General features: G+C 40.3%; 1 protein-coding gene across 1 annotated transcript in view; it reads right to left on the bottom strand.

The window, feature by feature from the left end:
• Nucleotides 1-1,177: 1,177 nt before the first annotated feature.
• The window catches only part of scfd1 (sec1 family domain containing 1), a 43,769-nt gene continuing 18,933 nt past the window's right edge, over nt 1,178-26,013 (bottom strand). The window contains exons 15-25 of the mRNA XM_040041788.1: nt 25,302-25,398; nt 25,029-25,099; nt 15,511-15,590; nt 15,108-15,170; nt 14,053-14,128; nt 5,468-5,521; nt 3,413-3,465; nt 3,274-3,307; nt 2,521-2,586; nt 1,467-1,535; nt 1,178-1,367 (exon numbers count right to left, since the gene is read on the bottom strand). Of these exons, the coding sequence (XP_039897722.1) occupies nt 1,344-1,367; nt 1,467-1,535; nt 2,521-2,586; nt 3,274-3,307; nt 3,413-3,465; nt 5,468-5,521; nt 14,053-14,128; nt 15,108-15,170; nt 15,511-15,590; nt 25,029-25,099; nt 25,302-25,398 (687 nt within the window). The 3' untranslated portion in view covers nt 1,178-1,343. The remainder of the gene's footprint in view (nt 1,368-1,466; nt 1,536-2,520; nt 2,587-3,273; nt 3,308-3,412; nt 3,466-5,467; nt 5,522-14,052; nt 14,129-15,107; nt 15,171-15,510; nt 15,591-25,028; nt 25,100-25,301; nt 25,399-26,013) is intronic.

Here is a 26,013-nt window from a genome sequence, read left to right as displayed (position 1 = left end):
CTTCAGGAATACACAAACAGCCTCTGATGAAGATAATAATATTTGAAGCCCCCACAACATAAGTATATCTGAATATGACTGAAAGACATTACCTACAAGCAGAAATGAGATTTTAACTGTTTTAGTAAAATGAAGACAGAACATCTTTGAGGTTGCAAAATGTCCTTGTTTCTAAGCTCTAAAACAAACTTGTCCTCACCTAGCCAATTAAACGAGCACACACACACACACGCAGATTAAAATGCCATGCTGACATAATCCTCAGTGTGAATTCTTTGTATTTGGTGCTGTTACTACATGGGAAAGAAGCCAAAGTAAGAAGTTAAAGTCCACTTTTAATAAATGTCTCCATTAGGGATTTTGGAAATCCCTTCAAAACAGTGGTTTTAAACACACATCTGGGTTTTTCCAACACCACTGGTTATTTTAAAGACACCGATATCACCTGTGACCAGAATCAGTTTAATCAGTGTGTACTTTCTGAGAGCCATCTTCACAAACGACAGAAAGAATCCAAATGTAAAAAATATAAAACAATGTGAGGTAAACACAGAGTAACACAAATAATAATTTTAAAAGAACAAATGAAAAAATAAAAACAGCTCAGTGATGACTGTCTCTATTCCTGCAGTATAGATTTGAGGTGTGTTTCTGTTTCAATGCACAATAACTTTTATCACAGAACCAGTGTTACCAGCTTCAACTGAAGGAGACACGTGTAATTATAATTATATAATAAGTATAAAATACAATAAAGCACTTAGTGACGAGTTATAAAACAAATATTTTATGGTCTCCTGTCCACAAATTAACCCCATGTAAGAATTTTGTTTAAAATACTGTGTTTAAACATAATCAATTTCATTGTCATTAATTGCAAGAGGAATCGAAAGTAATGTATCTACTTCTAATTTTCCATATATTTAGCTTTAAAGTACCTAATACCTTAAAGTATTAGCTACTGATAGCTACAATTGAAATTTCGTGGGGGTTTTAATGCACAAAACCTAAAAAGGAAATTTTTAGGTAGTTGCCCAAATTCACATAGCAGGAGGTTCTTTAAAGATGAGTTAAAGACACACTTGTCTAAAGATGATTTTGTAGTTTTATGTTTATGTATGCAGGAAGTAATGTTTAATGCTCTAAAATATGAAGAAATGCGTGACTCCAGAGACAGTGAGTTGGAAGTGTTGAGCTTTATTAGTAGCGCTTAGTATGAGGAACAGAAATTACAGTGAAGACAGAAAATATTTAGTCCATTAACAGAACAGAGTAGATAAAACAAAGTGGAATAAAGATATCGGCAATGAGAGAGGGAGATTCACATGTTGTCAGTGTCCGTGTCACTTTTGGCCAAGTTGGGAGAGCTGTGAAAATGAAGACCACAACAGGTTTTTAAATAGACACAATGAAACGTCTATGGGCTTATTGGCTTATCCCCTCACTGGTGCTGTGTGGTTCCTCACCTGTTTGATGAACTGAGACGCATTGAAGAGCTCACTGCAGCCATAAACAATCTTCTTCCCCTGCTTAGACTGGAAATACAGAAAAATAAAATGAAGTTTGCTACTGAACCTATTATTGCAGGGAGAAAGTAACACTTCCACACAAATACTGTTGTTTTTACCAATCTACATGTATTTAACACCTTTGGTGTTAGCTGGTTGTTCGGTGGTAATGTTGCCTCACAAGAATAGAGGTTTTTGGGTTCAAAGCACAGTAGGGCCCCTCTGTTTGGAATAGGCATATTCACCCTGTGCTTGCGTGGTTTTTCCGTGGGAGCTACGGTCTCTCCTACCATCAAAATCACTAGGTTAATGCTGCCTATATCAGGAGGTATAGGCAGCATTGAGATTGAGGTAACACTTCAATCTCAAAGCTTTCACTTACTGGTAAAAATAAAGCTCTGAACTTTGCAAATAACAAAAATGATATAAAGAGTCTGCATGTCATTTTGTTATGTTAGTATGTGTTGTAAGTTTGGTCCAACAAACTTTGAATATTAGTATCCCAGTTATGACTTGCTCATGTTGGTCACTTTATTTCACACTGTAAACTGTAAAGCTGCTTCGATGGTCATTTTAAACCACTTCAAAGTCCCTTTAAATCTCAATTGTAAATTTGAGACTGTTATTAACCCTTTTTTACTCCAAAGTGTACATTTACTCCCCTTACCTCAGTCTCAAAGTATATATATGTTTATTCTTACTCTTCCTATATTTATTGTTGTTCTTTTGCACTGACTGGAACTGCAGCCTCGTCGTCTCGTCTCTCTATATACAGTACTGTATATAGCAGAAATGACAATAAAGTTTACTTTGACTTTGAGTACATTTTCCTGACTTCTATTTTATATAATGTGACAGTGTTTTCACTGAAGGACCTAAATTGTTTTAGTGTCATTAAACTTTAAGAGTTTTAGTTTGATATTTAACCCATCCCATATGAAACTACACTGTATTCATCTAAAGAGACATCAGACTAAAATATGGAAAAGAACTTTGAAATGTACTACCGTACCTTGGTGTAGTCCACCAGATTCTGGTACTCGATATAGTTTCCTCCACCCACTACGAAGACGATGGCCTGAAACAGCAGGAGGTAAAAAATCAAGCTTATATCAGAGGATATGTTGAAGGTGATGGACAGAAAGACTGCATATGATTAAAAAAAAGCTGCTGAAGTGATTTTACAGAATGAATTTCAAGTATAAACACTGCCAAAGACAAAAGTTTTATGAACTGAAAGAGGTAGACGCCTCTAATTGTATGCAGGAAATCAAGTTTTATTCCAATATTCAGGATTTATAATTATTTACTTCATTACTATACTTATGTATGCATTTAATTTCAGATATGTTTTTACTTGTTCAAGAAATCAATTTTGTGATATTGTATCTTATTTTTTCACATCTATAATTACTTAGGTTATTTTTCCCTGGTAGTAATAATAGTAATGTAATTACTAGTCCCACAGTTACTGTTTTATGATCTACCACAGACTTGCTCGCATAACTGTTGTTTTACATGTGATTGTGTGGTGACGGGATTAATAAAAGTCCAAATCAAATTCAATCTCATAAAAAAATTCCAGATTTGAAACTCTGCAACTTTCATCACAGCTAAGAAACAGTTAACTGTGCGTTATGAGAGAATCATGTGCGGCAACAGAAATTCCTGTCTGTCTTGTGTTTCCTTTCAACTTTTGTTTATCCTGGAAATAACCTGAACTGAATCTCATCAGTCAAACTTTGGTCCAGATACACAAATTCACCTCCTGAAACGGGTTCTTGTTCCTGGGGATGGAGCTGAAAGAGAAGGAAAGGATGATGAGACATCTTCGAGTGTATTTTACCCACCGAGAAGATGAGCTCTGCCAAGCTACAGATGAGATTTTGGATTTGTTTTCATACCTTTCACTGCCTCGCAGCATCTTTGGGTCAAAGTATCGATAATCATCTGTTTCCTTAAGGATCAGATAGAAAAATTTTTTTAGTCAGACGTACTACACATGACACACTTGTACTCAACAGCCACAAAAATAAACCCTAAATAATGTAGATGGTAGAGGGATATGTAGATTGGTTTGGCTTTTCTGATATTATTAGATGAAGAAGAGCCTCCGATTTGTAACTTAAAAAACAAAAAAAAACCTGCTGGTGTCAAAATGTAAAACAACAACAACAAATAAACAAAAACAGAGTTAACCAAATTGAAAGCACGACAAAGGCAAAAGATTTATTTCACAGGTTGACCTGGTTGCGTTGTCTCTCAGCTCCAAGGACTAAACACAGACAGAATGACACAGCACTGTGTCTTTTGGCTTACTGTCACATGACCTAGATGCAGGTGGGTACAGGTTTAGTTCAAAGTAGTATTTGTACTGGAGAAGGATCGTTTTTGTCAGTGATGTAAAAGCCCAAGCAGACCATGAAAAACAAAGACGAGTCAGATTTATCATCTTCATATTTTCCTCATTTTAATGACACAAAGCTCTGCAAATTGTACGTCTCCCACTCCATCCTAAATTAATTACAGGAAATCTCAGTTCATATGCAGACACTCAAAAACAGCACAACCTATTTATTAGCTCAAACTTAAAAAGTATTTCCTTAACTGCTTTGAGCCGGTGTCTACAATGGCACCAGTAGTTTTTGAGGTCAAAATTAAAACTTGTGCCAGAGGACCTCACAAACGCAGAAAAAGTTAAACTGTGATTTTCTAAAAGTCGTTGGAGACTTTAAAGGCTTTCAGTTTGTCCACATCAAGAGAAAATCGTAGAAAAACCTCCACTGTGAACAGCAACATGGTTTTATTACGTGGCTTTATCTGATTAATGTTAGTATTAATATGAATATTTTATCTAACTAAAAAAAATGAGTAATAACCTCTATAAACTTCTCCACCATTTTGCTATACTTTAACTAGAACATAACCTCAAAATGCAACAGTTTTACACTGAGGACAATCTGATAGAGGGAGAATGTGCTCCGTTTCTTTTATCTTCATCCCAGACTTCCATCCCCGCTCCACCCTTTCCCTTTTTATTCACAACAACAGGACCTTTGTTGGTAGTCTGTAACTCCAGACGCTGAGAAACCTGCAGGGGGTGTGTGTGTGTTCACTTGCAAGTCTGTCACTACAAGGACCGGTTTAAGCTTTGAGCAGAGACATTTGGGACTTAACTTCAAAAGGAATTTTTGACAGTTCAGAGTTTGTTTTAGGGTTCACGTTAGATTCAGGTTTTGCTTTGCATGCATATTTGTGCGCATGGTCAAAATGAATACACAGGCTGAGAGTCAGAAACTGCACTTTCAGTTCAATGTGATAAAGTGTGTTTGCTAGTTCACGTGGGTTCAAACGTGAGTAATAGAATATGTACTTTCCTTCCTCTCACACATGGACCACAGCAGTTAATATGAAGCTAATGTAATTTGTGGAGCTGTCAATCACAGCTGAAGTGACACAAAAACGTGTCTTTCTTCTGAGTTTCCTCTCACCAATTAAGTTATGTTGAGGCCTACAGATATGCAGGTCTTACAGAGGAACCTTTCATATTTTCTTTAGCAGAGAAATTCTACATGTAATATAGAGTACTCTGCAGTTTTGTATTCACACTATACTGTAGATGGTAAGCTGCTTTTATATCATGTGTCTTTCTGTCGGTCAACTTTACACTTATATTGTATATTAAAAGTTCCATTTGAGTAACTTTTCTTTCACATCAAGAGAAAACAACTTAAAATGATTCACGTAAAAATGTGGCTTTTTGGAAAACTTTTCCCAATCTGTACCGCAGAAGTGGACACCAGAGACACATCAGTGGGACTAGAGTTCCCCCCCTTAATACTCGTATTAAGTGTTTCTATAAAAGAGCTTGGGCTTTTCCCGCTTTTCACAACACTTCCTATATTTTTAACTAATATTGGAAATATGTTTTTTAAATCATGAACAAAAACAAAACTCACAGGATGAGACTTCATCTCCATCAGGTTGTCCAGGATACGGGTAACCGGAAGGTTCTGGAAAAAAATAAAGAAACAACTTTTAACCTCCTAGGACCTGGCGTCCACATATGTGAACATCACATTTTGGGTTATTTAGACTAAAATATTCAATTTTGCTCTACATGGGCCTGATATCCACTTACGAGGACATTATACTGCTACTGTTCTATCAAAATTTTAAACGAATATCCTCATTTGTGGCTCTTATTTTTCTTAAAAAAAATAATAAAAATAAGGTAAAAGAAAAAAATCTGCTAATTCTTTGTTTTTACATTCATCGGGCCCCAATCAGCCCAAATATCAGAGAGAAATGAAAAACGCACGTGTTACGGCTGTGGCCATGTGTGGGCTGTTTTCTGTCTGTGTTTTCTGTACTGTGCTTAAGACTTTTCCAGGTCCCTCCCCTAATGAGGAGTCGTGAGCGACTGATTGGACCATGGAGCGGTTGACTACTTTCAAAAGGCCGCTCTGACAGCTCCGAGAGGGGGGAGAGAGAGAGTGGAACGAGCGAGTAGCCGGCCAGCCAGCCAGCCGTCGCGGCCCTGACCCTGACCCTGGTGTTCCCAGCCCGTGCTTATCTTGTGTATTTGTGAGAGTGTGAAATTGTGAAAGCCGCTCCTAGTGAATTAGTTGAGCGCTTAGGCACTCTTGGGTTGAAGCGGAAGGGGTGAGCTGCCTTTTCTTTTGGAATCGTTTTCTCCTGTTTTCCGGGTAGGGAGCGAGGGTTAGCTCTGTCATTTGTTTGTTCTGTTTTTCTTTCCTAGGGTTTAGTTAGTTTTCTTTGGTGGGACTTAGTTGGTTTTGTTTATTATTTTGGCCTGGGCTCACCCTGGAGCTATGCTTCTTTTCCTTAAATAAAAACACCTTTTCACTCACAACTGGTTTGGATGTTTGGCTTGGGAACCAGGGCGGGGATTTGTCTCTCTCTCCTCCAACCTTATGTGCGTCCCTACCCGCCTAGACTGGGGGCGTAACATAAATGGGGGCTCGTCCCTTTTCGTTCGTGTGATTGGTTCGTTTCCTTTTTGCGTTTGTGGTGGGGGGGCAACGTCGTGGTGGGTGTCGGACGGCGGAGAGTTTCGTTTGTCTGTGCTTTAGGCGTGCGTTTTGTGGCTCTGTTGCGCGGATGTGGTTGATTGTCTGCAGAGTTGTGTTTTTCTTTGTTGCTTTGCTCGAGATGTCGTTTGACATGGATGATTTTGCGCAACACCCTTCCATTGAAAAGTTGGAGCGGTGCACAAAAGCAGATTTGTTGGTAGTGGCTAACTTGTTCAGGGTGGATGTTCCGTTGCATGCCAAGAAGGCGGAAATTAAACAGTGTTTGGTGGAGAGACTGGTGGACAGGGGAGTGTTTGAGGGACAAAAACCCTCGCCGAGTGGGTCTGGGAGTTTTGAGACGGCAATGGGGGCGGAAGCTGCTGGGGCCGTCCCGAAACCTTCCACGGGGCGGATGACGTCGGGGGCGGAAGCTCCTGTCGCCATTCAATCTCCTGTATTTGACCCAAGTGGCCAGGTTGGGGCGGGTTTGGTGACGGAGGATCTCAAGCTTGCCCTTCGCTTGAAGGAGGTGGAGCTGGCGGCTAAGGCTAAGGAAGTCGAGCTCATGCATCTCCGTATTCGAGCTATGGAGCTTGATCGTTCTCGAGCGAGAGACGCTGCTCCCGTTCCTGTAAGTACACTCCCCGACCCTCCCGCCATAGACCAGTTTAACGCTAGCAAACAGATTGTTTTGGTACCTCCTTTTAGGGAGGGAGAGGTTGACTCATATTTCACTGCTTTTGAGCGCATCGCAACCACTTTGAAATGGCCAAAGGATGTCTGGAGCCTGTTGCTGCAATGCAAGTTAATAGGAAGAGCGCAGGAGGTCTGTGCGAGTCTTTCTATTGCTGACAGCTTGGATTATGAGGTTGTCAAATCCACTATTTTGCGGGCTTATGAACTAGTCCCGGAGGCGTATCGACAGAAGTTCCGTGCCTGTCGCAAGTTTGACAGTCAAACCTTTGTGGAATTTGCACGTGAGAAAACTGTCTTATTTGACAAGTGGTTGGCTGCCAGTCACGCGGAGGACTTTACTCAGCTAAAGGAGTTGATCCTGCTGGAAGAGTTCAAGACATGTCTCCCTGAAAACATTGTGGTGTATCTTAATGAGCAGAAGGTGGGGTTACTGTCTAAAGCCGCGGTCCTTGCCGACGAGTTTGTGTTAACTCATCGTGCTGCGCTTTCGACAGAGCGCCGTGAGTACACTTCCTCAACTCGTCCTGTCAGAAGTTATAGGCTTTCCCCTAAACGCCAGACACGTTCTGCTGCTATTCCTGTGTCGGATCGCAAATGTTTTTACTGTCATGAAATCGGGCACCTCGTTGCTGCTTGCCCATCACTACAGCGCAGGGAGCAGGCCAACACGGGGAGGAAGCCGAAAAGTGTGGGTTTCGTTCGTTCTATGTCAGCTTCCACTTCACCTAGCAATGAAGTGGGAAGTGAAGGCTTTGATGAGAGCTACAGTCCTTTTGTGTCGGAGGGGTTTGTTTCTTTGAACGAAAAAGAGGAGGATCGTGTGCCGATCATGATTCTGCGTGACACTGGAGCCGCGCAGACTCTTATTTTGAAGGGTATTCTACCTTTTTCTGATGACTCTTTTTGTGGTTCGGATGCTCTTGTCTGGGGTGTAAAAATGGATGTACTGCGTGTGCCACTGCACAATGTGTTTCTTCAATCGCCGCTCGTTTCGGGTTCGGTACCGGTTGGCGTGCGCGACCAGTTGCCAGTGCCCGGAGTTGCGATGATTCTGGGGAATGATTTGGCTAACGGGAAAGTGTTTTCTACTCCGAGAGTGGTTGAGATACCGGTGCCTGATACTTTGTTATCTAACCCTGTCGCTGAGGAGCGTTCCTCCTCTGTTTTTCCTGCTTGCGCGGTAACTCGTGCGCATAGGCGCAAGTACGGTGACGTGGATTTATCTGATTCTTTTCTCTGTGCTGGTGGTGGGCCGGAGTCTGAATCTGAAACCCGTGTTCCACTGACGGGCGACTCTGAGGCGATGCTGTCTGTTAGCCCATCAGTGACACCTCTACTGTCTTTGGAAATCAACAAAAAGGATTTAGTTTTGGCCCAGCAGAGTGACCCGACTCTTGTGAGTTGTTTTTTTCCGCTGCCAACTCTAGCGACCAGTACCCTCGTGTTTATAGTGTCGAGGATGACGTGTTGATGCGTACCTGGTATCCGCCTACAGCTGGTGACTTGGGTTGGAATGTGTTTAAACAGGTTCTGGTGCCCCAACAGTACCGACCCAAAGTTCTTAGTCTTGCCCATGACAGTTTTTCTGGACATTTAGGTATTAGGAAAACCTATCACCGCATTCTGCGTCATTTCTTTTGGCCAGGATTGAAGAATGACGTTGCTAAGTATTGTCGGTCTTGTCACACCTGTCAGATTAGTGGTAAGCCTAACCAAGTCATTCCACCCGCTCCCTTACACCCTATTCCAGTTTTAGGGGAACCTTTTGAACACATCCTCATCGACTGCGTTGGTCCACTCCCTAAAACAAAATCGGGTCACCAGTACCTCTTGACTCTGATGTGTGTTGCTACCCGTTTTCCCGAGGCAATTCCATTGCGCACCCTTAAGGTGAAACCAGTTGTTAAAGCATTGGTGAACTTCTTCTCTATCTTTGGTTTACCAAAAGCTGTTCAAACTGACCAAGGCTCTAATTTCATGTCTAAGATTTTTGCTCAAGTTGTGCAGTCACTTGGCATTAAACATCGGAAATCTAGTGCCTACCATCCAGAGTCGCAAGGTGCGCTCGAGCGGTTTCATCAGACATTGAAATCGATGATGCGGAAGTTTTGCCTTGAGTCTCAAAAGGAGTGGGATGAGGGGTTGCCGCTGCTTCTTTTAGCAGTGAGAGAAAGTGTGCAGGAGTCGTTAGGATTTAGCCCTGCTGAGCTGGTGTTCGGTCACACAGTGCGTGGCCCGTTGCGATTGCTTAAGGAGAACTTCCTGTCCGACACTGTTGCTCCTAAGGAAAATGTGTTGGACTATGTGAGCTCTTTCAGAGAGCGTTTGCATAAAGCATGTGCAATTGCACGTGATGCTCTCATTGCAACACAAGGTAGGATGAAGAGGAAGTTTGATGTGAAGGCTGTGCAGCGAAAATTTGAGGTTGGTGATAAAGTTTTAACACTTTTACCGGTCCCTGGATCTTCCCTCCAGGCCAAGTTCAGTGGTCCGTATACGGTGCAGGCGAAATTGAGTGACACGGATTATGTCATCGACACCCCAGAACGAAGGAAAAAGTGTCGTGTATGTCATATTAATATGATGAAGCCCTACTTTGCTGGCGGTGTGTCGACAGTTGCGACTGTGGTGCCAGTTTCTGGAACTCGGTATGACCCTGTGGATGACGATTTGGTTTTCGGTGGTGCGGCGGGTTGCGCACGACTTAGGAACTCTGAAATCCTACGTGATTTACGGTCACATTTAACTGAGGTAGATGGTGATGTTCGAAATGACGTGTGTCGGTTGATTGAGAATCATCCTAATCTTTTCTCGGACACTCCATCCTGTACCACCGTGTTGGAGCATGATATTGATGTGGGGGACCATCCTCCAATCAAACAGCATGCCTACCGGGTGAATCCCACTAAACGTGCTCTTTTCCAGACAGAAGTTTCTTATCTGCTGGAAAATTGTCTTGCTGTCCCTAGCTCTAGTGCGTGGAGTTCCCCGTGTCTCCTAGTGCCTAAAGCGGATAAGACCCCACGGTTTTGTACAGATTTTCGGAAGGTGAACAGCGTCACCAAACCTGACTCCTATCCTCTTCCCAGGATGGAGGATTGTGTTGACAGGGTCGGTTCTGCGACGTTTGTTACTAAGCTGGATTTGTTAAAGGGCTACTGGCAGGTTCCCCTAACATCACGTGCGGCCGAAATCTCTGCTTTTGTCACTCCTGACCATTTTCTCCAGTACACTGTCATGCCTTTCGGGTTGCGCAACGCTCCCGCCACATTCCAGCGGCTCATGAACATCGTGCTGGGCGGTGTCTGCAAGTGTGAAGTGTATTTGGATGACATTGTCGTCTATTCAGACACCTGGTCAGAGCATATGGAGACACTCACTGATGTGTTCCATCGCTTGGAAAGGGCATCCCTCACCCTCAATCTCGCCAAGTGTGATTTTGGTAAAGCCATGGTGACGTACCTAGGAAAGCAGGTGGGTCAGGGGCAAGTGCGCCCTATCTCGGCCAAAATCCAGGCCATACTGGACTTTCCTGCCCCTCAGACTAGGCGTGAGCTTCGCCGTTTCCTCGGCATGGTGGGCTACTACCGAGGTTTCTGTCAGAACTTCGCGGAAGTCGTCGCACCCCTCACTAGCCTCACTAGTGTGTTGAAACCTTTTGTGTGGACCTCTACGTGTCAGAGTGCATTTCTAGCAGTTAAGACTCTCCTGTGCAGTGCGCCAGTGCTGGCCGCCCCTGATTTTGCACGCCCTTTCAAGCTGGAAGTGGACGCCAGTGCAAACGGGGCAGGTGCCGTATTGCTGCAGGAAGACCATCATGGTGTGGATCACCCGATCGGCTATTTCTCAAAGAAATTTAATGTCCATCAGCGGGGGTACAGTACGATTGAGAAAGAGGCTCTCTCTCTGCTGTTCGCATTGCAACATTTTGAGGTGTATGTCGGTGGCAGTCCCTCGCCTGTGATTGTTTATACCGACCACAATCCCTTGGTATTCCTCATGCGGATGCAGAACTCGAACCAAAGGCTAATGAGGTGGTCTCTCCTGGTGCAGGACTTCAATTTGGAAATCCGTCATAAGAAGGGCACTGAGAACGTGCTAGCAGACGCCTTATCCCGTGTTTTCCTTTAAAAGTAACTGTTCAAAACATCTATCAAGGAGATGTCTTTGATTTTGGGAAGGGGGGTGTTACGGCTGTGGCCATGTGTGGGCTGTTTTCTGTCTGTGTTTTCTGTACTGTGCTTAAGACTTTTCCAGGTCCCTCCCCTAATGAGGAGTCGTGAGCGACTGATTGGACCATGGAGCGGTTGACTACTTTCAAAAGGCCGCTCTGACAGCTCCGAGAGGGGGGAGAGAGAGAGTGGAACGAGCGAGTAGCCGGCCAGCCAGCCAGCCGTCGCGGCCCTGACCCTGACCCTGGTGTTCCCAGCCCGTGCTTATCTTGTGTATTTGTGAGAGTGTGAAATTGTGAAAGCCGCTCCTAGTGAATTAGTTGAGCGCTTAGGCACTCTTGGGTTGAAGCGGAAGGGGTGAGCTGCCTTTTCTTTTGGAATCGTTTTCTCCTGTTTTCCGGGTAGGGAGCGAGGGTTAGCTCTGTCATTTGTTTGTTCTGTTTTTCTTTCCTAGGGTTTAGTTAGTTTTCTTTGGTGGGACTTAGTTGGTTTTGTTTATTATTTTGGCCTGGGCTCACCCTGGAGCTATGCTTCTTTTCCTTAAATAAAAACACCTTTTCACTCACAACTGGTTTGGATGTTTGGCTTGGGAACCAGGGCGGGGATTTGTCTCTCTCTCCTCCAACCTTATGTGCGTCCCTACCCGCCTAGACTGGGGGCGTAACAGCACGTCGTGGAAGAGTTCGGGTCTTAGGAGGTTAAACATAACAAACAATAATGAATCTCTTACAATAAATTCATTTACTTTTTATGATATTTCATAAGAATCATGAGTTTGTGTTTAGGTTGGACTTTTTTTTCTTTTTAGATATTTGGTAAGTAGCTATTTTGGAAAACTGGAGTTGCAAGTGAAGAAAAAAAAACAAAAAACAAGAATAACTTCAAATATCTTCCCTAACAGAGCATCAAAAGATGCATTCAAATCTACTCTCACTGTTAATAATGTTCTGGCAGCGAAGCAGAGCAGGTGACTTCAGCGGGTCCAATTTCAGTATGAAGAAAACAGACGCCACCTCCCTGTGTGTACGTGTGTGTGTGTGTGTGTGTGATGATTATAAATGACTTTCTTGTCTGTGCCAGTTTTAGTCTGAAACACCCTGTCATCGTCATCGTGCTCATCCATATTCCTGTTGTCTAGGAATGAGAACGTCGTCACATTGTGTGCACTTGATTTAATATTCTGCCAGATGCAAGCAGACGGAGGATGGTGCTTTTGTGCAAAGGCTGTTAAATGCAATGTGCAGATGCAGTTCAAAATTATCTCGTATATATAAATATATATATATAAATATAAAAATGGGATAGCGGAATGCTGGAGAAGATGTGGATCAGAAGAGGCACGTCATTATCATATCTTTTGGGACTGCCCTAACTTAAAAAATTACTGGCTGGGAATTCATAAAACTTTGTGTGAGGTTTTTAAGATAAAATATGACATCAATTTTGTAAATTTGTACTTGGGCTTGGTTGCTGGCTCGGTCCGGGAAGGGGACACAAAGCTCTTACAAGCGCTATTAGCGGCCAGCAAAAAATCAATAACCAGAAAGTGGTTAAATCCAATCCGCCAACACTTGAGGATTGGTTTAATGTGATTTTCGAAATATTTAAAATGGAAAAATTGACATTCTTTTTAAAAATTCGAAAAGACAAATTCTACAAAATATGGAATAAATGGATTAGCTTTGTGTCCCCCATCCGCCCTGAATTTAGGTAAGACCAGCCCTGAATTGGTGTATCTCCCATGTATCGTACAATGTCAGGTTGACCCTCAACTTCATAATATGTACCTAATGTAGTCTTTGTAAATAAGTTAAACATGCTGCATTATGTAACATACTGTCAAGCCAACGAGTTAATTTTATTGTTTTTGCTATCAGAATGTAAAACAAAAGGACTAAGAAAAAGTTTTTTTTTTCTTCTTTTTTTGACTAAATAATGTCAATGCACTTTATTGTAACAAGTCCTTTTTTTTTCTTAAATAAAAATATAATTTAAAAAAAGAAAATGATCTCGTTTTCAGGTGAAAACATATGCCAAGGAAGTTTCCCAAGTGTTACATGGACAAACATGAACAAAAATGTGAGAAAAGGAAAAAAACAGAAAAAGAAGGAAAAGTGCTGTTGATTACAGCCCTGTCCCTCCAACCTAGCACTTTATTAACTACAATTAAATAAAAAAAATCTTCAGATAATCTTCATATAAATGAGAAAAAATGTGATCTCTGTGACATTTGTGGTTATTTTTAAACTAAAATGATTCTTCTTTTTCTTCTTACAAACGAATGCCATTTCTGAGGTGCTAAAAGGTCCTCAAAAACTCTGACACGTGTCACATGTGTGAGCCTGAGTGATGTAAAACAGCTTTCAAAGTTTCCATAAATACAGCACATTATAATAAATATGTGTAGCTCTGATGATGTAAATATGCAGCAGTTATGTGGCAGGCTTTAAATGTAGTTTTATCACTTTAATTTGAAGGCTGTAAGGCATCTTTGGTCAGATAAGACTGGGTACTGTTCAGGTTGATGGACTGGACTTTAGACAAGTTCTTAATTACTTTTCTTGTGTTGATTTTGGTAGTAGTTCATTGTTTCAGCTCATTTTCTGGAATTGAAATGGTAACAGAAGGAGTTTTACTCACATGCTGTTTGAGCACCAGGTTTTTCACACCCTCCATGACAAACTGGGAGCCAGTATTCATCACTCTGGAGAACAGTCTGTGGGGATGGAGTTGGGGGGTGGGGGGTGGGGGTGGGGGGTGGGGGGTGGTAAGGAGAAATAGATGAAGAAAAGCCAGGATGGGAGGAGAGACAGGATGGAGGAAAGCAAGAGGCGGAGGGCAGGAGGACAGGGTTAGGCTGGTAGTCTAAGAAACTCTAAAGTAAAGGAGAGAGTGAGATGTCCCTGACTTTACAAAGATAGAGTAGTAAAAAACACTCAGTCCACGGAGAAATGACCACAGCCTACACTCAGGAAAACAAACTTTCAGTATTTGTGTTCCACTGTGATGTCACAATTACACAGCCAAGCACCTAATTAGTCCCACCTGGATCCACCCCCTACTCTACCTCTACTATAGCAAAATCATAACTGCTGTCACACTATGGTACCAGTGTGCCTGCTATCACCATCAACCTTGGTTGTATGCCTACAGACAGAGAACCACTTTCTTAGAGGGCTACGAATATAGACGTATATACACAGAGTGAAAAGGTATGACCCACTATTTTATTGTCTCATTTTTCACTAGTGTATCTAATGGCAGAGGCAGGAAAGGAACAGCTCACTACATGAATGAAGCACACACAGCAGCCATTCCTTTGGAGCTTAAATTTGGACATATTAGACTTCAATAACACACGGAAATAGGGTGTAATATGTGACTAACAATAACAGTAGGAGAGTAATCATAGTAGGCTCCAGTTATATTTCACAGCCATTGAGAGGCAATTAAGGCACAGTAATATGTGGTTATGTTGTTTCTAAACAGTTTCTAAAGCTGCTAAATCTCAGTGGAAAAACCTTACAAAATTAATACATAAAGCTGGTCCAGCTGTTTAATTCACTGCTGATTACTCAATGAAAAGAATGTTTAAATTGTCATATAACATCATTTTAGACTTGTCATTTCACTTATTAGTTCGTAATTCTAGAACTATGTTAAAAAGGTACAAATTAATAATATTATTTACTTACCCCATAGGTTTGACTCCACTGTTGCCATAATTGGCTGGTGTGGCAGCCATTTTGGTAAAGGCCCTTGAAAGCATGAGAAGAAACCACAAAGACTTAAGCATACTGACGAATTAGTCAAGAATTTAAACAAATTGCTAATTGTCAGTTATTTTGGCACTGATGATGAGTCTTCATGTGAAAAATGAAAAAGGTTGGTTCATTACTGAAATGGTTTTTACGTATTATTAGTTGGTGTCCACAGCCATCTGTGTTATGATGTCATCTTAATGTGCTATGGAAATAGTTTGTAGCAAACATTGTATTTCTCTTCATTTTGAATTATTTGCTCAATTTTCCTTAAATGGCATCAACATTTAAGTGAGACAGCAGTTAAATGATGCTGCTGGGAAAAAACACAACTTACTTCCATTGTTTAATGTAGTTTAGAGGTGAAAGGTCACAGCCTGCATCCAACAAAGCCTTCTTATACTGCTCCAAATCAGACTGAAACACAAAAACAAAATCCCAGTCATCTAATATTAACACATAAAGACGACCAAGGCTAGAAAATAGGTGGAAAATAACAACAACAATAATAATAACAGAAAATAATAATAAAATAATAAAAGAGTGACTGTACTCCACTGTCTGTATATTCAATAAAAAGTTAAACAGACACTGTGAGTATTTTGAAATAGGTGCAGTGTCAGCTTTGCGACTAAAAGGTACTGGCAAAAGTTCTGGGAGGAGAACATTTAAGGAAATAATATAATTATGATTTGCAGCACAAAAGTTTGCAGCACACAAATTAACACAAATTGTTTTGAATATTGCAAAACGTACATCTTATTTGCACTTGATGCGATTGTGATAGGTGCTGTTGGGGGTGTTTATTTATTTAGAATTGAGAGGGAGATGCTGTCAAAACAAGTGTGTAACTGACACTGACAAAATGATCAAAGCTGTAGATCGCGTTCCAAAACTTGGCTGTGTCTCGTAACTCTTCATTGAGTCATTACCCTGAATGTTTAGAGTTGAGCACCAAATAGATTTGGTCTACAGCAACACTTATATTCATGAAAGAGAGAACTTACATGAACAAGTAAGTCAAGACACTTTTTCCAGCGAATGACTGGTTTGTAGTGTTTCAGATTTTTAGTCCCATTTCTATACAAAAATCTCTGCGTCTTTTTTTCTCAGCAGTGTGCACACAGTGCTATTATATGCAATACAAGGCAATACTGTATACAAGGATTTCAGGTTTGTGTGCATAAACCCTATGTTCCACCTGACCTGTCAGATTTATCGAATGAACAGCTATCTCAACTATTCTACTGCACACAGTCCCAATCAATTTCTAGCAGAAAAGTTTGCAAATATACGAAAAACATTGATTCTCAATATATTAAAGATTGCTCTTACACTGTATTATGTATATAATGTTACTAACTCCCTTATCAGGTCTGCTCATTTTTGACCCCCAAATTTACTTTCAGCACATATTTGTGATTGCAACATCAAGCTAATTTTCACACACTTAGTAAATCTTACTGTACCGTGGCAGAATATTACACCAGCAGTGTCAAACATAGGTTTGCTGAACTGTGGCAATCCAACCCACTGGAGTTTGTTTTACACTATAAAAATGACAGAGGAACAAGGCATAATTTTTTGACTTTGCACCAGAAACCAATACTTTTCACTTTAAGTGACCAAGAGGTCATTATCGTAAGCCTTCTTCTAGAACTGTATGAACAAGTTTCTTTGACTTATGAGTGTGAATGTATAAAAAACTTTAACTGAAATAAATATTTTTCTTAGGACTTCTCAAAACGTCCACCACCTGTTTCATTCATTAAATACAAAAGGTGTTTTCTTAGGTTATCCAACAGTCCAATCCATTCAAGATCAAATTGCAATGTATGTGGCCCATGAACTAAAATGAGTTTGTCAGCCAAGGCATATCATAATAGGAATGATTGAATTTTGTGCACCAATTTAATTTTGGATAAGCTGGTGCCATTCACAATAGAGCAGAGGAGGTTAATGGAAGAGGAGTGCTCTGTGATGTGTTTCTGTCTGAAAAAAGTCTTAGTTATTGTCAGTTATCACTGATGTACATGTGGGATTTATTTAGCCTGCACTCTGATTGAAACAAAAATAAATGAAACATCACTTAAGCCACCCCATGTCAAATATTTCATTATGCATTAATCATAACACAGAATTTAGCTGTTCAGAGTCCTGCCAAGTAAAGTAAGACATTAGTGTATATACTTGGTAATATAGTTCAGTTTACTGAAAGAATATGATGCAGTGTGGATCGTCCACACATAGCTTACTCTGATGAGCAGCTCGTGGAAGCCACCCAGGCATTATTAAAATGCCAAACCATGTTAGAGGGCGCACAAAAGTGTGCCTAACTGTTTTTGTAGCTATCTGATATTTATCTAATCTACACTAATGAAAATCCAGCAGCAGTCGCAGAAACCTTAAAGCAAATAGAAGAGAGTAAGGAAAAGGGTGAGAGCGAGGTCTGTGAGATATAAAACAGGAGGTAGAGGAAAGAGAGCAAGAGACAAAAAGACATGGACAGAAGGCCAAGAGTTGGTCACAGAGGGAGAGGGATGACCGGAGATGACAGGAAGGAAGAGGGGAAAGAGTGAAAGAGGGGGTGGAGGAGAGGGGGCTGAGAGGGTACTCCCAATGGGGAACATCTCTCAGCTGGATGAAAGATGAAAGCAAGAGTGAGGCTCACATTTTGGCAGAGGGGCGAGCAGTCACACCATCTCACAGCAGAGGAAATGGAGGATGACACTGAGAATCACAGAGCTCAAAGTGGAGATCTTAAACAACCATCAAACAGTCTCCTTTCTGTTGTTCACATTTGGGAAACTTTTCGCCGAAAAAGACGATTCAACAGACAACTCCAGACATGATCTCCTTCACAAACCTGACCAATCACTCCTTGAAATGGGAATGTCTTAGAATTATACTATACTGCATTATCCACAACATACTGGTACATATCATCTCAACAATAAGAATTATACTGGTTCAAACTACTAAAAATGCCAAAAATAACACAGTTTGAGAGACAATATACAGTATTTTTACACTAAAAAGTTTGAATCCCAATAAACTATACCATAGCTCAGCATGGTGTGCAGTGTGTCCTTAAGAAATACAAGTGCCAGGCCTAAAAAACTATCTAGAGCAGACGAACAGTATCTGAAAGTCATGTCTTTAAGAACTGAGACCTGACGGTCACATTTAGCGTCGTCAACAGCCTCATTAATTGCCACCCTTTCATCAGGTGGAATGGTCAGTTGGAAATGTTTACATATTGCCCAACGTTACTACACAAATGACAAAAAAGACTGCCTGAGAGAATTCTGACTGTAAAGAATAAAGGTTTCTTCCCAAATATCGACTTTTAAGCAAAATACAAAGAAATGAAGGGTTGCTCAAGAGTTTTGCTTTATACTCTTCATAGCTGAATCAATGGGCTACTTTCAGTCATTGTGCAAAGGTACTGTTTATAAGGCTGGGGATACCTGCATTCAGCTGAGAGTGAAAAAGTCACTTGGATGAGTTCTCCCACTGAAAATGCTACGTCCAGATGAACAGAATCAACCTTTTGGGATTTACTTACCTGGATGATTAAGCATGCATCAAGAAAGCCAAATCAGTAATGTGACCTCCCCCAGTGTACTTTAAACTTATCAGGCATTGCGGAAAATGGGATGCTTTCATAAAACAACATCCAAGGGTTGCAAGAAAAAGAAAAAAACTTTTCTGTCATCTGGAAATGGTTGTGACGGACAAGATGTGAATCAAAGATCCATTCTTCAAGAATCCAGTGGAGGGAAAATAGGTGTGGATGAGAACAGACAGTGAAGAGAAAAACAAAACAAAACATAACTGAACTTACTCTTGATGCCACTTGAGGCTGGCTCTCCAAATATTCCTATCTTAAAATTGATTTTTGGCTAGGCTTAAAGTTAGGGGCAATGGGACGCTTCAATTGACAGGTAGCTCTTGGTGTCTTCTAATCTAACCAAGTCAGTTTTTTTTTCTGAGAGAAACTTTGGTTCAGCCATTTGTCAGTGGCTCATAATGAAATGATAAATACGGTACAGCCAAAAAGATGTTTCTCATACAGCACATCCAAAATGTGGCTATCGATCAATATCCTTTGGTTCTGAGAACACAAGAGCGCAACCTACTTCAAGCCATCTGCACAAACCATTTCTATTATTTGCCAAACCACAGCTGGTGTTGCAAGTCTCCTCTGTGCCATTTTTTTGAGCGATGATCTAGAGCACTGTCATCTAAGATGACAAATTAAATTCTGTTTGGTTCAGAAGTCTGAAACAAGATGCTGAGACTTGGCCGGGTTAGCTTCCACTTCAAAACATGGAAGAGACAGTGAGATCACTACGGAAGGAGTTTTATTTAATCAGTGAACTTATAATAGAGTGTTTAACTAAGAGAATAAATCTAGTTAATCTCTTGTTCAATCATAATTGTGATCCTATAAAATAACGCCTACCATTTTTAAAAGTGCCTTTTTGCATAATGAGTAGTCTTATAATTTTTTTTTAGTTTTTGCTAGCTTTGAATAGAATAGAATAGAATAGAATAGCCATAATGTGTACAACCCATAATAGAATATTATTTTGGCTTGTACACTGGCAAAAAGTCAAGACAGTTGACTCGCTTCTTTGCGAAACAGTTACCCATTACAGAACATTCATTGGATTTTTGCAGTGGCAGTACCACACTACATTTCCTTATGAACAAACATGAAAATTTCGTTATGATCTCACGTGTTAAAAATACTTTGTAATGTCATGTTATTTGTATATGCTGCATTCTATTAACACATCTCTCTCAGAGAAAGGTATTAAGAGCTGAAGTCAAATAGTGGAAACCATCACAGAGAAATAAGCTACTATACCGGCTTTTGATATTCTTGTCTTTCTTTTTCCGAAGTGCAAATTTCACAGCCTCATCAACATTGTATTCCCAAAAGGGCAAAAATGTAAACATCTAGGCAAATTTTAAGGAGCCAGAAAAGATTCTTATTTCCATCTCGATTTTATTTAGGGGTTCTCCTACAGTATCAGTAAAGTACAGTTGGTATCGTTCACCATTTATCTCATAGTGGCACTTCTTGCAGTTCATTACGTGTTTATGAGAAGGTATTTTTAAAATTCCCAATTTCCTTTGCAGAAATATGCGTTTACAATTAAGGGTGCCACTCTGTTCTGAGACCTCCCTGCTCTTCCAAGTGCATATGGACAGCCAGATGTAGTGAGAGTAGCAAAAACAATATCTCTGCCTCTGACAAGTACAGATCAGACAGTGACAAATCAAGAAACAGCATTCAAGACAAATCTGGAATGTCTAGCAATTAGAGGGAAACCAAAACAATTTAAAAGAAGGATCATGTATGAGATTTGGATGTGTAGAAAAGTATAAGCTGATTTGTGCTAGCACTGAATTCCGCTGATTTGCTGGAATTTTGACTAATCTTGACTTTAATTTTATGTAAAAGCTAGTAGATAGTTTAGAATAGCCCATTATTGTTATTGCACATGTACAGGGTGGGCCATTTATATGGATGCACCGTAATAGTACGTTAGTTTATGTGAGGGGGCAAACTCCTCAAGATGGGTGGTGACAATGGTGGCCATTTAGAAGTCGGCCATCTCGGATACAACTTTTGTTTTTTTCAATAGGAAGAGGGCCATGTGACACATCAAACTTATTGGTAATGTCACAAGAAAAACAATGGTGTGCATGGTTTCAACGTAACTTTATTCTTTCATGAGTTATTTACAAGTTTCTCTTTGTTCACAGCCATTGACATGTTGAAGAAGTTAACACGTGAGGAGCGGATTGAAATTGTGTTGATATCTGGTGAATGCAGCAACCGGGTCATTGCAGCAGATTTCAATGCAAGACACCCTACGAGACCACCCATCTCCCATGCTACAGTTAGCAAACTGCTTGCTAAGTTTCATGAAACTGGTTCAGTGTTTGATTTGCTAAAATGTGGATGCAAGAAAACTGTCACTAATGAAGAAACATCAGTGGCTGTCCTAGCTTCATTCAGCAAGAGCCCACAGTGTAGCACTCGCCGCATGTCACTGGAGAGTGGCATTAATCAAACATCCCTTCGGCGGATATTAGCTACTCACAAATGGCACCCTTACAAACTCCAGCTACTGCAGCATCTCAACAAGGATGACCCAGATCGGTGCACAGAATTGGCAGAATGGGCAAAACAAAAATTGGAACAGGACCCTCAGTTCACGCAGAAGATTTTGTTCAGTGATGAGGCAAACTTTTATGTGAGTGGTGAAGTTAACAAACAAAACCACCACTATTGGTCTGACACTAACCCACATTGGATGGATCCCTCCAAGACTGTTGGAACAACAAAAGAGATGGTTTGGTGTGGTATATGGGGTACAACAATAGTGGGTCCATTCTTCATCAATGGAAACCTCAAGGCCACTGGATATGTGAAATTGCTACATGATGATGTGTTTCCCTCTTTATGCACTGAAGCTGGCACGTTCCCTGAGTTCTTCCAGCAAGATGGTGCACCACCACATTATGGGTGCCAGGTCCGAGCATTCCTAGATGAACAGTTTCCTGGAAAGTGGATTGGTCATCGTGGGCCAGTTGAATGGCCCCCAAGGTCTCCCAATCTGACCCCCTTAGACTTTTATCTTTGGGGTCATCTGAAGGCAATTGTCTATGGTGTGAAGATACGAGATGTGCAGTACCTGAAACTACGGATACTGGATGCCTGTGCTGGCATTTCTCCTGTGGCGTTGCTATCAGTGTGTGAAGAGTGGGAGAAGAGGGTTGCATTGACAATCCAACACAATGAACACATTTTATAAGTGGTCAGAAATTTGTAAATAACTCATGAAAGAATAAAGTTACGTTGAAACCAAGCACACCATTGTTTTTCTTGTGACATTACCAATAAGTTTGATGTGTCACATGGCTCTCTTCCTATTGAAAAAACAAAAGTTGTATCCAAGATGGCCGACTTCTAAATGGCCACCATGGTCACCACCCATCTTGAGGAGTTTGCCCCCTCACATATACTAACGTGCCACAAACAGGACTTTAATATCACCAACCATTTTATTATGGTGTATCCATATAAATGGCCCACCCTGTAGAACAAAATTTTAGGTGCTCTACACTAAATATGCCTGAAAAAACAAAGAAACAGGAAGAATATATACAAAATAAGAGAGAGGCACACAATAGAAAAGGATCTGTAACAATGGTATGAAGGCTCCAAAAGGCAACTGTAAATCTAGTAAGAAACAGAATTTCTTCACTTAAAGCTGTGTTGAAGACTGAAAATGTTTCTCAAATTAACTCAAACAATTTTTGCTTTCCTTGCTCAGTTTATTTCTGCATATTTTGGACTTTTAGCATTAAATACTCTTTTTGAGTTTACTCCAGCCTTTTGTGTCTCTGCAGCAACAACAATACAGCACATTATGCCTGTTAAATATTCTGCTCATTACCTGCTTACTGTTGGTAACAATGGTATAAATCACAAGCACATATTTCTATATATGCTCAATTAATGTGTGTTCATGTTTGAAATATGCTGAAATAGTTCAAAATTGAAGGCACACTGAACCAGCATGGCTACCACAGCATCCTGCAGCATCTTGCTATCCGAACCGGTTTGTGTTTAGTTGGAACATCATTTATTTTTCAACAGGACAATGACAGCAAACACACCGCCAGGCTTTGTAAAGGCTATTTGACCAAGAAGGAGAGTGATGAGCGCTGCAACAGTTGGCCTGGCCTCCACAGTCACCTGACCTAAACCCAATGGAGATGGTTTGGGATGAGATGAACCGCAGAATAAGATGCTCAGCATCTCTGGAAAATCCTTCAAGACTTTTGGAAAACCATTTCAGGTGACTACCTCATGAAGCTCATCGAGAGAATGCCAAGAGTGTGCAAAGCAAAGGATGGCTATTTTGAAGAATCTAAAATATAAAACCTGTTTTGAGTTATTCCACACTTTTTTGTTTACTACATAATTCCGCATGTGTTCGTTCATATTTTTGATGCCTTCCGTGAGAATCTACACTGTAAAAGTAAAGGAAAATGAAATGGGAAGGTGTGTCCAAACCTTTGACTGATAGCGTATAAATTGTGTCAATAAATATATTTAAATAAATCTTCTTTATAAATCTTTTTATTATTATTATTATTATTATCATCATCATCTATGATCTTAACGAAATCTTAAATAAAGGCAATCATACCATACTGTCGCCAAAGTGTATCCAGTGTTTTCTTTGTTTTCTTTGTATTGTTTTAGGCTCTTTACCTTACAATATAAAGTGGCTGCAGGCAACTGTTGTTGTGATTTGGCTCTATATAAATAAAACTGATTTGAATGATCCTGATCTAGTCAAGCATTAAGCATTTGCATCTGAACTGAATTCTCTTCTACAGCTGCATCAGGAAAGGTAAGGTTAACGCTTCTGTAAAGCGAGCACTTTTTCCACACCAAACAGATGGATGAATAGCCAACTCTGAGTGTGTTCTTCTGTTGCTATAGGCTCATCCCTGCTGAGATGTTTATGTTCCTGTTGCCAACTCGGTTATCTTAATAAACCACTACAAGAATAATTGAGATGTTTTGCAGGAAAGATTTGGGGACTTCATGTTGATCATGACTTTGGTACCTTCAAAATGGTCTGTTGACATTTACCAGAATAGAAGTTTGGATTTCTGTTCTGGTAAAAGTTTGGATGGTTTTTGGTGAATAAAAAATAGACCAGAGTAGGGCTGGAGAGAAAAACGTTTTAGACATTGGAAAACATTTAGACTCTGGAAACCAGAGGCCGTTTTTCTCATTGACACTATTAGTTAGACTTGGTGTGCTGGCAAAAAACAAAAACACATTTGCCAATTCACTGAATGTTCCTACAATAAATATGGAAGGAGCTTTTCTAAATCATTTTTCACCTTTAAGATGTTCAAAATACGTATGAGAAAAGTTGGTGTTTGATGACACTTGATTTTCTACCTCACAACATTTAAGCTGCTTTCAAACATGAACTGCAGCTGTTTTCTAGTTATTGCCTGACTGGAAGTTCATGTCAGAGCACAAATGTCAGATAAAGTTGTTTCAGACAAACAGTCTTTAAACTTCTAACCCCTGAGCACAAAGTCCTTGGGAGGCCTACTGACATACTTGTGAGAATAAAGGAGGTGATTACGTGGCGAGTGAGTCGCTGTTGTGCGCTGTCTCCTGAATAAATGATCCTCACTTAAACCACTCAAACGATTTCCAGAAATGAGAATACATCTGTCTGTTCCCACTCTGCATCAATCAAGTTCTTGTAATTCTCTCCGTGTTCAGTCTTGTAATGGCAATTGAAATTGTAATCCTTACAGAAGTCTGCTCTCCACAGTTTATGCATGTGGCTTTACCTCTTCCTTCAGTAAATAAATATTTGGGCGTCTATGTATGTTAATGACTCTATATTCATCTTTCAGTCCTATCAAATTCATATCATCTAATTGACGTTATAACACATTTATAACAAAGCTGCTTCACTTGCACACAAGTACGTATGCAAATAAAAACAAAAAGAAATACCAGTCACCTTTAAAATGAAAGAACACACACTGAAATGGGACAAGCTGCATGACATTACATCTGAATCCTAATTTTCCGCTAACCTCATTCAGGCAAGAACAAATAGGCCAGGACACTCAGGTCTAATCTACTTTAAATAACTTGGTTTTCTGAGCTTTACAGCAGCACGTTTTACACCCCCCCCCCCCCCCCCCCCTTTTCCCAAACTTTTAATACTACTAAAGTGTTTACCCTGACATTTTATGAATTAGTGTCGGTGGGTGTGTTACCTCTGAAGGAGCCTGCTGTGCAGTGATATAGTAGATGAGGAAAAGTCTCATTTTGTCTTCTGGAGTGCCAGCTGACAAACACACACGTTTACACACAGCTTATTCAGTTTATTCTGTCTCTGTAATACATGCTTGCTGAATATAAACAAATACAATTAAAACAACATTTAAAATAACCCTGCAGTTACAGATTTTGCACTTATCCCAGTATGGTATATGATAATTAAGTACCTGCATGTGAGTGTGTTTATGTGTGTGTGTTTGTGTGTGTACCATCTGGGTCACTGATGATGTCCAAAAGGGATTTGTCTAAAGTTGACTTGCTCATCAGTTTCTCTTCAAATTCAAAGTAAACATCCAATTTCCGACTCTGAGGACACAAAGAGCATAAAATCAGTACAACAAACACTATATTCACACTCTGTATTGTATTTTCAGTGCACTGGTACTGCTGTAAACCATCCAGTAAACACTTCTTATCTTTATACATATTAGTGCACTGTTTTGTAATGGTAACGTGTTTCCAATGCTAGCAGGCCTAGCCTGTAAAGTGAAGTAACTGTAATTTGAGGAGAAACTTCTGTGATACTGGGTCCACCTAACAAGCAACCCGTATTACAAAGGGTGGATGACTTTTAGCAAAGGTATGATGTCACTGTACTTTATGTTTGACTTTTAATGGAGAATAAGTTATGTTCAAGATAACAAGAAACACAAATACTCCACCTTCTGACTATTCACCATTCCTATATGATCCAGCAGAGGTTCTCAAATTTCTAGAGCCCTTTGTTTTTAAATATTATCTAAAAGAACATTTTTCCTTGCTTCATTATATTCTTGCTAGTAACTAACTTGCTAGTGATTGGTTAGCTCCAGTAATTGACCCAGCCACGTCTGCAATCTGTCATCTGGTGACAACAGTGCTCCCATTTGTTTAAACAAGCCAAGCAATCAGTTTTTCAACTCAACTGAACTGTCAACCTTC

Source organism: Simochromis diagramma, unplaced genomic scaffold (genome assembly GCF_900408965.1).
Source record: "Simochromis diagramma unplaced genomic scaffold, fSimDia1.1 OVJJ01000304.1, whole genome shotgun sequence".
In the NCBI taxonomy this organism is placed as follows: Eukaryota; Metazoa; Chordata; class Actinopteri; order Cichliformes; family Cichlidae; genus Simochromis; species Simochromis diagramma.
This window is presented reverse-complemented; position numbering and strand designations above follow the sequence as displayed.